Source organism: Gigantopelta aegis, chromosome 3 (assembly GCF_016097555.1).
Source record: "Gigantopelta aegis isolate Gae_Host chromosome 3, Gae_host_genome, whole genome shotgun sequence".
NCBI lineage: Eukaryota > Metazoa > Mollusca > Gastropoda > Neomphalida > Peltospiridae > Gigantopelta > Gigantopelta aegis.
Genome location: NC_054701.1, coordinates 53,830,480 through 53,848,419, shown reverse-complemented (window position 1 = coordinate 53,848,419; position 17,940 = coordinate 53,830,480). Strand labels below are relative to the sequence as shown.

General features: G+C 34.1%; 1 protein-coding gene across 1 annotated transcript in view; it reads left to right on the top strand.

Annotated features, from left to right (window-relative positions):
- LOC121368242 overlaps positions 1-16,111 on the top strand; it is a 101,574-nt gene extending 85,463 nt beyond the window's left edge. The window contains exons 23-28 of the mRNA XM_041492883.1: positions 1,493-1,664; positions 3,491-3,535; positions 4,658-4,727; positions 7,857-7,906; positions 12,164-12,418; positions 13,130-16,111. Of these exons, the coding sequence (XP_041348817.1) occupies positions 1,493-1,664; positions 3,491-3,535; positions 4,658-4,727; positions 7,857-7,906; positions 12,164-12,418; positions 13,130-13,206 (669 nt within the window). The 3' untranslated portion in view covers positions 13,207-16,111. The remainder of the gene's footprint in view (positions 1-1,492; positions 1,665-3,490; positions 3,536-4,657; positions 4,728-7,856; positions 7,907-12,163; positions 12,419-13,129) is intronic.
- Positions 16,112-17,940: the final 1,829 nt, after the last annotated feature.

The following is a 17,940-nucleotide window of genomic DNA, read 5'->3' as shown; positions in this document are numbered from 1 at the left end:
AAAATCATTTAGTTTTATTTAAACATGTTGTTTTAGGGTGGGTTTTTTTTTAAATAATGAGCAATAAAGACGTTTAAAAATAAACAGCAGTTACAACTGTTCAGCTTTAAATATATTTATATTTACAGTTGATATTGAAATGTATTTAAATTTTGTCACCGTTAATGTAGGACTATATCATTTCGTAAAACTATTTATTACATACCTGTGAGCGATAACGGAGTTTAATAGCAAAATCGTACGTCACATTGTGAAATACCGTTTTCCTTGACAAAGCTGTGATATAACCGCTAACGCAATTGGCCCACAGCACATTAAGAGAGAATGGGGTCAACACAATGTGATGTACGATTTTGTACATTTCTTATTGAAAGCAGTGCTGAGTTCAGCCAAACCGAGCAGAAAAATGTCCGCCAGACTGATTTATGCACTTCATGTTAAAAAGAATGACCACTTCGGAAACCAGTCAAAATAGTTCGCAAACGTTAGCGAAAAACGGCTGGCTGAACTTAGGGATGATTTTACTCTCAATAACACAAAGTAGTTTTAAAACCACCGTCGAATAAACTATTTGTGAAATCCAAATCTGGGTCATAAACCTTGATTGTGGTTGAACACCAGCTTCTCTATAAATATGTTCAGGTCTTTCACTTTGGAAACCTTTTACCAGAGGAACTTTATTTTATTAGTGGAAGTTATCACCGTACTGTGTGACGTGTCAGCTGCAGGTGAGCTCCAGCTGGTGTATTCTTTCGCTAAATTAAATCCATGGGGCCACGAAATCTGAATGGGTTTTTTGTGTGTTTTTTTAACTTTTTGATGAATTCTAACCAATAATTATAGGCAGGTAATAAATAAAATACTACACTCCTTTCAGTTTAATACCATTTTTATGAACGAGTACATAGAAAATGGTATTAAACTGAAAATTAAGAACTTTCATTGGATGAAGTATAGGTCAAATCTGATTTTCTCAATCATGTATTGGAAATAAACATCCACAAGAGATAGAGGATGTTTAATTAATCAACCATCAAGTGATGATAACTAAGATCTATGTCAATGGTTTATCGCATACGAGTAATTAAAGGGACATTCCTGAGTTTGCTGCATTGTAAGATGTTTCTGACTAATAAAATATTTCTACGATTAAACTTGCATATTAAATATATTTTCTTGTTTAGAATATCAGTGTCTGTATATTCAATGTGTTTCTGGTCGTCTTAATATTTGTAAGAAGCCCAAACTGGATTTTGTCTTCAAATAATAAAAAAATAGTTTACGAAATAAAATGAAATTTAAATATTAGAACGACCAGAAACACGTTTAATATACATGTACAGCCACTAATAGTTTATGCATTAAAATATATTTGATATGTAAATACAATCGTTAAAAAGTCTCTGTTAGTCGACAACATCTAAAAAATTGCAGCAAACTCAGGAATGTCCCTTTAAGTCAACAAAAAGACTTACAACATTTAATTTGGCAGATAACAATCGCAACGCCATATTCTGTACCGGCAAAACACACTCAAACCCTGTCGAGCAGTGACCCGTATCGCTACATCCGAGTGTATATCCTCAACAACCAGACACCACGTGGTGAAATAGCCATCAAGTTTGAGTTCTACGGTTGTATGGTGGATGACGTTTCTACTACTGGTAAGAATACTATTGTCTTTAAAATGTGATTCTATTGTCTCAATTCAGATAAATGTCATTCTTCTTCTTCTTCTTCTTCTTCTTCTTCTTCTTCTTCTTCTTCTTCTTCTTCTTCTTCTTCTTATTATTATTATTATTATTAATCCCATATCGGTCTGACCGGATGGCGACTATATGTTTCGTCTTAGTCCCCCGTCCTTCTGTCTGTGTGTGTTTTAGTCTGTCTGTGCGTCCGTCCGTCAGTCAGTCTATCCCACATAGAGTTTTACAGATGTTATTTTCATAATGCATTGAGGTATTAAGCTGAAATGTTGTGTATAGCTTTATCGTGTACTGTTACAGATCAAGTTTGACTTTCATGGCAATTTACCCAGTTTTGTCAGAGAGAGGAGATAAGAACATTTGTTTTCCGGATGTACTTTTCAGTGCCTTGACATACTGAGCTACAATGTTGTGTATAGCGTTATCATGAACTGTTACAGAGCAAGTTTTACCCATTTTCCACACAGAGTTATGGCCGTTGAATTTAGGATATGCAAAAAATTGTTTTTCGCATGTTTTTTTCTTTCACAATGCCTTGAGATACTGAGCTGAAATTTGTGTATAGCTTTACTCATTTTTCGTAGAGATATGACCCTTGTACTTAGGAGATACGAAACATGTTTCGGTCCGGTAGCGGACATGTATTGCTTTAGCAATACTCTCAGAACGCGTATTATTATTATTATTATTATTATTATTAGGGACAATCCTACTGTGAAATATAAATAATGACCCTTAGATGATGGCAACCACTAACAATAAGATGCTTGTGTGTGTATCTGTGTGTGTGTATGTGTGAGTGTGTGTGTGTGTGTGTGTGTGTGTGTGTGCGCGTGCGTATGAGTATGCGCGTGTGTGTGTGGTTGCGTTGTATTTGTGTGTATGTGTGTTGTGTTGTGTTGTGTTTTTTCTGTCTGCGTGTGCTGTGTTGTGTTTTCTGTGTGTATGTGTATATGTGTATTGTGTTTTGTTTATGTGTCTGTGTGTGTGTGTTTTGTGTGTGTGTTATGTTGTGTGTGTGTGTGCGTGGGGATGGGGTGGGGTGTGTGTGCGCGCAGCTTGTAGGCTTAACAGATAGATGTTTGATGCTTCTATATTTATTAAAAGTTTGATAGAGTTAATATTTGTGTTCAATAATTATTAGTCCTTACATGTCTAACCAGAGGGGCTACAGGTTTTGTCTCCGTCCTTCTGTTTGTTTGTCTGTTTTTCTTTCTTTATGTCTGTCTGTATGTCTGTCCGCCCGACCGTCTGTCCCACATATAGTTTTCCGGATTTGTGTTTACAATGTCTCGATATATTGTACCTAAATTTTGTATATAGATTTATCATAAAATGTTACAAATCAAGTTTAACTTGCATAGTGATTTACCCATTTTCACAAAATTGTGGCCCTTGAGATACGAAAATTAGTTTTATCGGGTGTTTCATTTTGCAATGCCTCAAGATATTGAGCTGGAGGTTTGTGTTTAGATTTATCACGTTCTGTTACAGATCAAGTTTAACTTTCATAGTGATTTATCCATTTTTCTCAGAGTTCACAGAGCCTTTGAACTTAGGAGATACGAACATGTGTTGGGTCGGTAGGGGATATGAATTGCTTTAGCAGTACGATAATAATGGGTTTTGTATTCAGTCTTCAATAAAATGTATTTAATTTATATAAATGTAAATTGTTACATTACTTCGTTAGAAAGGATGATAAACTTTCATATATGCTTGCTTTTGTTAAGTGTCGAGTACATAAACCGACTAATAATTTGTGATTCTTGCTTTCTGTTTAGACGTCTGCACGTCTGTGCGAACACCATCACGAGTGCCACATGCAGGTTGGTATATCAAGACCAATTAAAGGCACTATCCTCAGTTTGCAGTCATTGTAAATGCTTCCGACTAAAAGTCTTTTTGGCAACTAAAATTACATATTAAATACATTTTTCTGTTTACAATATCAATGTCTGTATATCCAGTGTGTTTGCGGCCGTGGGCCAATATTTGTAGCTATCAAGTTTTCATTTTTGCTTCGTAATATATATATATATATATATATATATATATATATATATATATATATATATGTACATGTACATGTACACACACACACTCACACACACACACACACACACACTCACACACACACACACACACACACACACACATATATATATATTCGTACATACGAAATTATTTGATGGTAAAATCCGATTTGGGTTAGTAAAAACAGAATAGCAAACACCTTGTTTACATAGGAACTGATATTCTAAACAAGAAAATATCTTTAATATGGCATTTTTGTCATCAAACATTAATTGTTAGTCGTAAGCATGTTACAATGACAGCAAACAAGTTTTGTTTAAGTCGATAATAACTGGTTCACGTATTATTGTGGCCATATTTGAAAAAAAGATCTTATTTAAAAACAAAAATGGCAATATTAAAAACCCGTATCACATCGAACTGTGATTGTTGTGTTTTAAGATATGTTCCAGCAGCGTAGTAACCACTTAATCAGCTAGACTGTTTTTTCTTGCCTGTTAAATTCTAACACTACACGCCTGACCTCACGATTAAAAATGTAACCCAATTATACATTCAGAGTTGACTAGTGATCCTTTATTAATATTAGACAAGTTCTCTCAAATATGCTGTGTATGGTTATAACACATATTAACTACCAGTAATGACTGATGGTATCGGTGATACATTTCAGTACTTAGTTATTACTCATTTGTGATTTTGCTAACATTATCTCCAAACAATTTCCAGATTCTAACATTATCTCCAAACAGTTTTCAGATTATAACACAATACTCAAATAGATGGTGCAAAGTTTTCCCCAAAGACTAATTTTGTAAATAACAAACGGACCAATGGGGCGTTTCAAAACGTATCTAACGAGTGAAAGCAAGTAGTAGGTCATTGGGCATTCTTTAACTCTAGTCTGCTTTCAGATTTCAATCGTCGAGGCTTCCTGGCTCTGACAGACGGAACTCTTTTTGTGTGTGATGCTGCCTTAGACAGGTGATGTTAACATAATAATATACTCAACAACGAAAGTTTAGCTAATGTTAAAAAAAATGGCATAACATTTATAAATGAACCTATTTTTATTAATTAGTATTCACATCTGAAATGTTTACCATTTACAAACAACATAAACTCATCAACCTTTGCCTTAACACAACAGGAGGACCTGGTTTTCTTTTACATTTATTTATCCATGGTAAATTTAGACGTCATAAAAGATGTTTTCTAAACTTTCGTTGTTGAGTATATAGTAATCTAGTTTGAAAGTGAAACGACTTCCTCATAAGAGCAAGATGTTTTGAAGCGTATGTTGAGTGTTTATGGCGCAGTCTTCACATATCAACTTCACTTTAATCAGTTTTTAGTTCATACTACTGCCATCCTATATAGTCCTATAAACATCGACATTTAAAACGTATTATTATTTTGTTAATAGTGCCTATAGAATCTGAAATGGAGATAAAATATATTTCTATCTGTGATATTTAATAAAGTTCCGGATTTTATTGTACCAAAGACGAGAATACGTATTATCTTGGTTCTCGAGAAAAAAAAATAAACTACTGTTTTGGAATTTTGCTTCCATTCGGGTGTTTGAACAAAAGTATTTCTTTAACATACATTGTAATAGGGGTGTTGGGGTCTTTTATTATGTATGGCTTTTGAAATATATCGGTACAATCTAATTAAAATTAGCTCCACTGGTTAATAACTATTGCCTGTGGATCTAACAGCATCCCGTCCAGTTGACCTTTCATACGACCAATGAAAACCTTACTTGCAGAATTATGCCAGTGATTTGAAAATAATTTGAAAACATTCGGAATTATGCCGAGGGTATACGAAATGCTTCGGGTGAAATACGAAATATGCCGGAAACTAATTTCAGTATAAAATTTTAATGTTGAACTTTCGTTTCAAGACGGAAAAAACGTTGATAGTATAGCCATAAAATCTAGTTATTCTAGTACACAATCCAAAGTTTATTACTGCACCTTTACCCATTTTTTTGGGTATAATGTTCATTTGAATTGGAGTAGCAATATGAATCACGGCCGTAACAGCGAACACGATTATTATTTAATCCCGTGGCCACAAAAATGAATGAACGTCCGGCCATACAATTTGAAAATAACTGTTTTTTTTAAACACCAGTAATTTAAATGTATAAGCCTCAAACTTTCTTTTCACACAATCTTATAAAAATAACGTAAAATAAATATGGTGGTATATTTAGGACACACACATTTTTTTCTTACTTTTAAATTTCTTGAATTTCGACTTCTATCTCGAAATATGAACGTGCATTTTCATATCTACGTTTTTGTAATCTGACGTCATCAAAATACTTTTAAGCCACAAGTAAACATCGATCAACCATTTTTTTCTGTGCATGCTGAATGCATACTCAACTTATTATCTCGAGTGATTGACTTATTATCTCAACTGCTTAACTTAATATCTCAAGCACTTGACTTACTATCTCTATCCTAAATTATCAACTTATTATCTTGAGTGCTCGACTTATTATTTCAAGCATTTGACTTATTATCCTAAATGATCAACTTATTATCTCGAGTGCTCGACTTATTATCTCAAGCATTTGACTTATGATAATAAATGATCAACATATTATCTTGAGTGCGCGACTTATTATCTCAAGCATTTGACTTATTATCCTAAATGATCAACTTATTATTCTTGAGTGCTCGACTTATTATCTTGAGTACTCGACTTATTATCTCAAACTCTTGACATATTATAATGAATGTTCTACTTATTATCTTGAGCATTTGATTTATTATCCTAAACAATCGACTTATTACTTTGAGTGCTCAACATATTTTTTTGAAGTGACAGACCCTAGTTTTTAAACACGACATGATTTTCACTATTAAAGCCAGTTTTGGTCATTTAAATTAGAAGTACTTATATTTTATTATTTAGAATATTATTTTTCTTACACCTGAAATGGTTCTGGTTATCCAGATTTTTAAAATACCCCCAAATAATAAATCGATAGCTGGAGATACTTTTTCCAGTAGCAGCAAGGGATCTTCCATATGCACTTCGATAGGCCGTTTAATGGCCTTTGATATGCCTGTCGTGGGGCACTGGTTGGGACGGGGGAAAACATTCAGAAAATGGTCCACTGAGGAGATTCGATCATGTAACCAAAGAACCTCAGGTGAGCACTCTACCGACGGCTAGATCCCGCTCTCTAAGTTAGTAAGTTGAGCGCTCCACATAACAAGTCGAAATCAAAATAATAAGTCAAGAGTTCGAAATCTTTAAAGTAAGAAAAATATAAATTTATGTCCTATATAATATTATATACCACCGTAGTTATTGGTAGTCCCTAAAAATAAATAAAATGTCTTTGCAGTAGCTTTGTATCTCACCAGACCGATTTCGCCATTGCATTAAAACATTTTATTTTATAAAATAAATCAGATGTAAAATGATGATTGATTTAGTTCTTTAAAACATAAATTAAATACCTGAAGTTATATATGTATATATAATATATTGCAATTAAGCAGTCGTCTAACCCGACCCGTACGTATTGGTATGATTCGCGTTACGGCGGACGCATAAATAGTCTCGTCCGATATGTTTAGAATTTGTATGCTCCGAAATAACATTATAAAAGGCAAAACCTGATTAGCCGATATTTTAATTATTATTTACGGATGAAAAGTCACCTGGACATGTTGTCACGTCTACTGGTAGATTGTATATAGTATTGTCAAGTGATAATGTTAATTCGTTTTAGTATCTAGCAACATGAAATAAAATTATATCTACTCTCCTTGGTCAAGATATGGAATATAGCATTGATCAAAATGTCTTCAACAATCTGAAGCGAAGTCATCCACGAGGCATATGACAGTGGAAATACACCCTCTGACAAACAAATCTTATGATACAGATTTTTTATTGATGTATCAGTACAAAATAATATAACAAACAAAACCTGTTTGTTAATATAAAAAAGATTTTTTTTTCAAATGTAAGTATCACTGAGGTTTTAATTATGAGAGACTGAAACGTAGTTAAGATATGTACATTGTTGCCTACAGTTATGTTAAATACTAATTGTGTGTACTGCATTACTTTTAGGGGATTAAAACAAGTGTGCTTCCGCTCCACTGATGGCAATGTGTGGAAAGGTGGGTGATAACGTCTTCTAGAACATTTATCTAAACATGTGTCCATATATACAAGTAGGATGGTAGACAAGGTGAAAATGTATTATATATTTATTCTGTGTTAACGTTTCACAGTATGGGTGGGTAGAGGCACGCACGCACACCCACACCCACGAGCAAGAGCGAGGGGTATAAAGCAATTTATTAACGAGTTTCATAAAGTTCGTATGACATTCCTGCGAATGTTATAATTTATTTATTATCCACAAACAAGGATTTATGACAAAAGTTAAATATGATTGTAATCGCTTCACAATCTTTACAGTGATGTTGAAAAAATTCATACCATAGCCGCGTCAGAAGTGTTCCAAAATAGTTTACATCAGCTGCGTTCACACTAGCATTTTAAGTCCGGACTAAACCTGGTACAAGCTAAATTTAGTCCTGACTAAATCAGTGGCGCGTTCACACACATTTTTACCTTAGCGTACCAAAACGTGTGACCGCGAACAAAACGTGTAACCGTTACGCGTCGCTCGAGTGTATTTCCTGTTTACTTTCGACTTGAGGTTCTTCATAATCATTAATTTTGTTAAATATTTATTTATTATATCATGACAGCGATTACCAGTATTATCTTGGCGCTTTTTAATGATGTAACTGGAAAATATGACGTAATAAAATTATGGTAGATTACGGTGAAAATATGACGTAATGAAACCTATTGAAGTGCACTGAATGTTTGTAATGAAATTTTAAAGATATTTTTGGGGGACATGCTTTCAGAAAATAATAAACACCGAACGCTGACAAAAAACCCTACAAAAACAAAAACAAAAACACCGGAAGTTACTGTGGTGAAGAACAACGTCACCTAAGAGACATGCAACGTCACCTGTCGCCGTACCATGCAATTACAATTTAGCTCAGACCTAGAACCGAGGAGCGTTCACACTGCGAAATTTAGCCCGAGTTAAAATTTAGTCCGAGCCTGGATTGATGTTTTTGGTCGGACCAAACTTGTATGTATGTATGTATATATGTATGTATGGATGAATGGATGTAGGCAGGTAGGTGGGTGGGTTGGTACGCAGGTACGTACATATGTATTGATGGATCGATGGATGGTTTAAAGTTTGTTTTGTTCAACGACACCACTAGAACACATTGATTGATTTATTAATCACCAGCTAGAGTTTTAGAGAGGGAACCCGCTACACCCCCCCCCCCCCCCCCCCCCATTAGTAGCAAGGGATCTTTTGTATGCACCATCCTATAGACTGCATAGCACATACCAAGGTCGTTGATATACCACTCGTGGCGCACTGGCTAGAACGATAAATAGTCCAATGGGTCCACCTAGACAGACCGCGTATCAGGCAAACTATTTACCACTGGGCTACGTCCTGCCTCGGATGGATGCATGTATGTTTGTGTGTTCATTGTTCATGCGTGCCTGTATGTGTATCTGGTTATGTAAATGTGTTTGCGTGTGCATATTTAGCTATGTCCCAGTTATGGCGATAAATTAAAGTTGTACTTATCTAACAACCCACATGAATATATCCCGTTTTTTTTATAACTGGTATATTTGTGTGATATCATCTTTCATCATCATATCTCTCTCTCTCTCTCTCTCTCTCTCTCTCTCTCTCTCTCTCTCTCTCTCTCTCTCTCTCTCTCTCTCTCTCTCAATAAATAAATAAATAAATAATAATTGTATGTATATCTATATATTGTATGTATGTCAGGTTTGACTATAACATTCTTAGATATTAACGCACTGCCGCAGGGGATAATTAAATCCTTTCTGGAGTGTTTACATATGATGGTTATGTTATTTGATGCTTTGTTAGTTGGCCCTATCACAAACTGTTCGTGTAGTGTATCCAGAATTTCTATCACAGATGGCCATGACAAAAATAGTTTCCTGACATAATGTGTCTTTTGTAGTTTGACTATTTTTAGTGATGTATTTTGTCTCAAAGATAGTTGAGCAATATCACGTGTTCCTGTTTGTGTGTTGCTTGTATGTGTTTGTCTGCGTGACTCTTTGAATTAATGCCTTGCTTTCTCCATCTGACAAATGCACAAAATATACGTTTTACATACATGGAAATGGAACAAGATCAATTCAAACACCTGAACGTCTTGATTATACATACATACATACATACATCATACATCACGACTGGCATATCAAAGGCCTTGGTATGTGGTATAATGTCTGTGGCACGGTGCATATAAAAGATCCCTGTCTACTAATGTCAAAATTATCAAATGTTTGACATCCAATAGCCGGTGATTAATAAACCAATGTGCTTTAATGGTGTCGTTAAACAAAACAAACTTTAATTTAACATACATACATACATACATACATACGTATATGTACTGTTATTTGTATATTTTTCTGCTTTAACACGCTAGTCAGCAGTTGGGACACTTTGGGCCGACTTGGTACATTTGTTTCAGAATTGGGACATCTTGGGCCGGTGCTCGGCCCAATATGCTCAATTGGGACATTTTGTGCTTCAACAGGGGAATGCGCTCTTTTGTTTATTACTTTATTAATTTATAAACGTAAAATTCGTGGATTCGACTAACCCAAAATGGACTAATCTGTTTAAATGTATTACAGGTATATCTACAATCGATTTAATTATACATGGCGACTAATACATTTTGGAAAGATACATTATATACATATCTTGCCCACTGGACAGGGTTATCCAGGTTATCCAGCTTTTGCACATGTGCTAGAAAAATCTGTCTGACCCAAAGGCTAGACGATTTCTACATACGCTGTGACGTCATAACTCATGCTTTACAACGATTGACATCATAAATCACGGTTTTCAAAATTATGTTTGACATTTCACATTGTATCATTGTTTTAAAAATATTAAAACAAATTAATATTTTCAAATTTATATTTATTGGTAAGTTGTTACATTTTTATGTCGTTGCATAAGGTGGACTAAATTTTTTCGCATATGATTAAATAAGTTAGTTGGTGAAATGTTTACGAATCGTTTTACAATAAACAAACCGTAGCTTGCAAAGTTAATGTTTTGTTACTCTAATTAAAAGAGCAAGAAAAAGAATCAATCACCGTTGTGAGGTGTAGATAAGGCAATTCCAACCCTCGATAAACCTCGGCCCTCACAAAAACATTTTGTCCCTCGGGTTGAAATTGGAATTGCCTTATCTATACCTTACAACAGTGATATATTCTATTAATATATATATATATATATATAAACCATCACTGCTGCTAATGGATCAAGAAAAGTGGGGGTACATGCCCCCTTGTGCCCCCCCCCCCCCCTCCTACGCCAGTGATGTCAACATTACCAAATGACATCCAATAGCCTATGATTAATAAATCAGTGCGCTCTAGTGGTATATATATATAAACAAGACTAACTTTAACTTCTTTAAAATAGTTTATTATTAACATAGTATAGTATTAAATTAAAGATACCTCGTCCTCATAATAATGTGATAAATATGTCTGTAGAATATTATTTTAAATGCATTTGTGTGAAACTTCAAATTTACCGTCACGAACGTTGTAGAAAGGATTTTCGTGTCTGTACTAGCTGGTGCACTTTAATGTCTTCCTACAGATGCATTTGGAAACATATACATGTATCTTGGACCAGATCATCTTCCCTTTGTAGGCAAAGACCCCAACAGTGTGTCATGAATCTCTTATCACAACTTCTTTTGGAATCGGTCTTGTATAGAGACATAGTATTGAAAATGCTGACCTTGTAATCGCCATGTATGTTAATGCTTCTTTTGCACAATAACATATTATTATTGTTATTATTGTTATTGTTATTATTATTTGTGTTGTTGCTGTTATTTTATTTTATATTTAAAAAAAAGAAGAAAATCAACAGTTGAAGTAGTTGTATTTTTAACACTGCAAGCAGCAGTCTTCTTCTTATTACTCAGTATCTAGCTTTTCTTAGAAAGCGTATCGGGTCAGGACGTAGCCCAGTGGTTTTCGTCCACGTTGGTGGGCCCATTGGGCTATTTCTCGTTCCAACCAGTGCATCACGACTGGTATTTCATAGGCCGTGGTATGTAATATCCTGTCCAGGGCTAACTCTGGGTGAGCAAAACAATACGCCAAATTGTCTATCAAACTTCAAAAATTGCATAAATTGTCAGTTATTTTCTATAAAAATGCATGTTATAACAATGGCTTCAATTTATTTAACCAAAGTTTCAGCCGATTATTTATGAAACATTTTCATGATGCAGAACTCGATTCCCGTTTGGCATGTATGGTTGGTCACGACGCCGACAATAACCGTGTCTACGGCATGGCAACCGATGGTGTTAGCTTTATGGTCAGTTCGGACAATGGAGCCAGCTGGAAGTCATGTCACGTTGATGACGTCACGAAATCGAAGGCAAAACTAGGCTTCATTCCGGTAAAAGTGGTACCATGGAAGGATGACTCAAATCTAAAGATGACCAACCCAAGCCCAGGCTATACAGTTGCTAACTGGGGAGGTATGTTCACTGGCAATGGGGACATTTTTATTTAATGTGTGTGTGTGTGTGTGTGTGTGTGTGTGTGTGTGTGTACATGTGTGTCAATGCGGTATTACGAAACAAAAACTGGTTATAGTCCATTCGACAAGTTCTTTATTTCTGAGCCGATTGTTTTCTAAATTGGGCACAAAAGTTGTATTTTTCTGTTATTTCCAAAACACATTTACTTTTTTTCTTACGTCAAACAAAACTGAAATTATTTACCAGACATTTTTGTTGAACGGTGGGATGGACTCTAGATATATATTAGCATCACACCGTGGTGCGTCCTTTCTCTACACTGTCATTTTCACTGGACTGTTTGCCAATTTCCACTAGTCAGATGTATATTAGCATCTGACTGTGATGTGGTATTATGGAACAAACATTCCTTTGACTTAAACAGTAGTATTCAAGGTTTATTCAAAAGAGTTTGCAGGCTGACACCGAAGTTATTATTATTATTATTATTATATTATCTCGTAATTATTATTATTATTATTATCTTGTAATGATTTGAAAACGTTGCCATCTTTGAAGTCTGGCCAGTTAAACAAGAGCACTAATTGTTAAGTGTAAATTGTACGGATTATGTAATTGGAAAAGTTGAACATATCTTAAACATATAATATTCTGTACAAAATGTCCATACATTCCACTTTGATAAAGCTTTTATTTTTATTTTCAAAGCAACCGTTCGAGGAATACATAAGTACAGCGGATCTGTATGGACCACGAAGATGGACTGGTCAACCTGCTGTCCATAGTGTCAAAACAGACCATCATTAACTACTAATTAAAATAGACAAAGAAGCAGTATGTGAACAAAGATTTCAGAATATACTCATGTATTACACCACATAATATATAACTGATGAACTGTTTTATGTTTTGTACCCAACTGGTACTTTTCGTTGTCTTGTAAGGGAATCGGTTTTTAATTTGTTAGTTATTTTCTAAATGTAGTACAGTTGTATAAGTGTGTCCTAAACAAGGAATATGGTGGCGTAACAAACTTATCAATTATTGATCGTCATTGACGGCAATATCAGGTTTTAGGACCGAAGAACTTGATATTGACCAATACCAACACTAATTTCTTCCGTCCATAAAACCTGATTGCCCGACATGTGGTCAATAATTGTTTTAACACATAATGACATCCATAAGACTCGTACATCCTACTTTTTTTTAAATCAGAATCAAAATACGCTAATACTTATAAATGCGTTCCAACTAACGAGGTTTAGTAGTGTCACGTAATCCTATGACAAGCAGAGGAATGCGGAAATAAACGGTTGAAACCAGAAATAAATAAATAAATTAGAGATACTATGGCCAGCAAGAATGTGAACATAAAATAAAAAACTAAATGTGATAAATAGAGATTATTATACGAGCTTGTGTGTTGTACTGACTTTACGAAACGAGTTGTCAGACTTTTTGTATTGCCCGAGCGAGAGCGAGAGCGAGCGTAATACATAAATCCTGACACGAGTTTCGTAAAATCAGTACGACACACACGCGAGTGTAATAATTTCTTTATTATCCATATTATTATAGGTTTCTTTTTTATGAATAACAAGGACCGCCTCAAAATATATTAGCCACAAGTAGAAGGCGGCGACGTGATGACGTCATATTTCACGTGCATATCTGAGCTAGGACTGGAGAAAACAACATCATGTTATGACGTCTCTTCCCAAAATTAAATCATCACACTTGTTATTACGTGTGCTTCGTATGATTATTATTTATTAGTAGTAGTAGTAGTTATCATGTACTTTTCTAAATCTGCGAGATATTCCTTACAAAATTTGATTAGTATTGACCTTGTTGTCCTGGTATTTGCGAAATTAAACACAGTATGAATAATGTTGTCATATTTTTTGTTGAACGACAGCAAAGTGTATTGTCACAAGTTTGTGGTTGTTTATATTAAAATTGCAGTTAACGTTGCATTACGTTATCTATTGTTTTATTTGATAAAACAAATATCTTCTTTGTTTTCATTGGTTAAATCTTCGAAGGCAATATCACTTTTGATCGGGCCGGTGAGACCGACTGAGGGCAATGTCATTATTAACAGAAGGTCATGTGATTGGTTTTCAACCAATAAGAATATATATATATATATATATATTCTCATTATGTAATAATATGTCATATGAGTATTATAGCTATAGTAACTTGTACTATTTAAGTAATTAATACTATGTGTTCGAGTCACATCAAAAATACAACAGAGTGAACTTGAACTTGAACTGCACTGGCAACCTTCATTCCATTGAAAAGATTTGTTTTGTTACAGTGCTTAACCCTAGCAAACTTCATAATACGCCACAGATATCTTTTCAAATCAAATAGGAGATTTAAAAGTAGTTTGTAGAACAAAACACGTTGGTTGGAATGCATTTATTTTAAATTTTACCATACTCCGTAGTTATCCCTACATTGTAAGAATGTATTTAATGTTTAAAAGACACTTCGAAACCAGAGTCTTATGGAGTACTCAAACAGATATGATGAACTATAAAGATGTAAGGAGCTTAGTCAATTTCAGTTTCCACCTATAGAGGACCATGGCAGACTAATGTGTTCATTGCCCCCAGCTGTCTTACAAATGCATGAACAGAATACCTACAATCACATCTTTCATTTTCGTTTGTATTCTTTTCACGTTGTTGTCGCTCACGACGATCACGACGATCACTTCATCAACAAACAATGAGTTCAATTAATGTTTAACCAAATCAGTCGGTTTAAGTATCATTGTGATGTATGATTTCATTTTATTTTAATGTTTTTTAGATATTAGTTTTAATTATCAGTGGTACACGTATTATATGTCTGTGCACTTCGGTGTATCTCTACTAACAATGGCATTTTTGCCAGCTGTTCAAATTAGGATGTTGTCAGCAAATTAATTAATTTCTCATTGATCCATAGATGCCATATAAGTCACATACAATATGAATTGAAAAACGTAATCTCTGAGTATACCACAGAAAGGTAATTCAAATTATTTCAAATTCAATCCAGTGATATATTGTGAAAAATGTTTGCATTTAAAATTTTAGCACGGTCTAATTGGCAATTAAGAACGTAATTTTTTTAGGGGGTGGGGGGGGGGGATATTATTAAAATAAAATAATGTGAACAACTTGTCTTTTTATGTTGTACAAAACTAAACGATTCAATGGAATTCTAACATACTATTTTCATGAATTCGTGAATACATATGAAAGAATAGTGTATACATGTATTCAACTTGATACTTGTGATGTATATAAATTATTCATAATCGATGTAAAGTGCAATGTACATAATTTAACTTAAAATGTATTATTTGGTATACAACTCCAAACAATTTTAACTAACTTATATTGAAACAAGTTGATCTATTATCCGTAAAGCTTTTGTCTCTGTACTTTACTGCTGTTAACTTGGGTGGTGTTCAATTCCGTCCATTCAAAAACATACAGATATATCTAACAATGAACTGTTACTATTTATAAACAAGTTGATCTATTATTCGTAAAGCTTTTGTCTTTGTACTTTACTGCTGTTAACTTCGGTGGTGTTCAATTCCGTCCATTCAAAAACATACAGATATGTCTAACAATGAACTGTTACTATTTATATACGTTGAAAATAAAGTTTCTAATTGTTTATTTGTTGTGTTGTTGTATCTGAAAGTAACTGTTATTTGTTGTTCACTAACGATATGTGCAACCTTGACCACATTCAGATCACTTTTACGCCATATTGATGCTCCATGCCAGAAGGTACATTGTATTAAGAAATGTAGACGTATATTAAATGTATATGAAAACAGCCAACGATATGCATTTTTTTATTATTAAAACTGACAGAAAGACTGGTGCTTAACAACATTGATGACCATGGTTGAGTATATACAGTGTGTGACATGTCAATATCCTATGCATTGTACTGTCTGAAGACAAGTACGACACTGTGGAGTAATGTAGCCAAAGAAACAACTCAACCTGACCGTGATACTGTCTTTTACATCTGATTACCCCCCATATTTCACCATGCTATCATGGACATTTGGTTTTATATTTCTGAAAGTCAATAATATTTTCGTGTAGGTAATTTAGTAAATTGCTAATTCTGCACTCCCGACCTCATAGTATGTGAATACAACTATTCACATATCCACAAGACCCGACATTCATTTAAGGACTGCCTTTATTTCTTTTACGTCCATCCGGCAGGGCGACCAACCTAATAAAAATATTTTTCCAGAATTTTCAGATATTTTAATTTTTAAGCGCGTGAACGCCCTTTTTAAAAACAATAATTTAATTTTAAAGCAAACTAAAAACAAGTTTCATAAAAAGATCATTCCACATATGTGGCAGACTTTTTCTACTTCCCTTTGAAGCATAAGCCTACTTTATGGTTTGTCTAGTAGCACAAAACTGTAGACAATACCAAATTCGGGTTGAAATGAAGATTGTAGAATGTAATAAGAATTAGTTGCTTTTAAAAAAAAAAGTTAGTGAATTTGAAAAAAATAATAATCAGGATATTTGGCATCAATTCCAGAATTCCGCGTACGGGATTAAAATTCCGGATTTTTTTGGAAAATTCCGAAAAGTTGGTAGCCCTGATCGGGGTATGAACAACAACAAAAAATCATCCACAAACTGTGTGAGGCGAAGCCGTTTTCACATAAGTTTGCGGATGATTTTTTTTTTCATATCCAGATGAACATAAAAGAAATAACAGACAATACTTATAATTAAATTTGAATCATACATGTACTTGCTAATAATAACTTTAAAACTTCATACTTTGTTTTGAATTATTTTTGGTCCATTAGTAGGTAGAACAATGAAAAATTTAAAAATAAATATGTGGTCAAGTTTTTTTTATTTCAAACAAAAGGGGGAGGGGGGGGGTGGTGTCGGGTCTTTTTGGGGTGGTGGGTGTTTTAGTTTTTTTGGTGGGGGAGTTCTTGATTTAAGTTGAGTAACAAAAATACATTTGGAAAACAGCAAAACATAAAAGGCTGAATTTTTAAAATGATTAATTACCTAATATATGTTTTTGTTGTTGGTTTCTTTGTTGGTTTTGTTTGTTTGGGCTTTTTGGAATGTTTCTTGTTGGGGTTTTTTTTTGGTGTGTGTGTTGAGGGTGCGGGTTATTTTGTATGTTATTTTGGGGTGGGGTTTGTGTTGTTACTGGGGGGTTTTAGGGGTGGATTGGGTTATTTGTTTTTGTTTTATTTACGTTTTGATTTGCCAGCCAATTATGCTTATAATCATGTGTACAACAATGTCTTCATTCTAACATGTTGGACATCTAGGCCCTACCTATCTTTAAAAATCGACATGCAACACCAACATAAACATGTTTATATAAATACTAATGTTACTAGGTCTATGTTTTTAAGATAAAGTATTTTTGCTGTTATTACAGCAAAATTTGCACTTTAGTATGTTTATAATACAATTTAATGTACATATAAA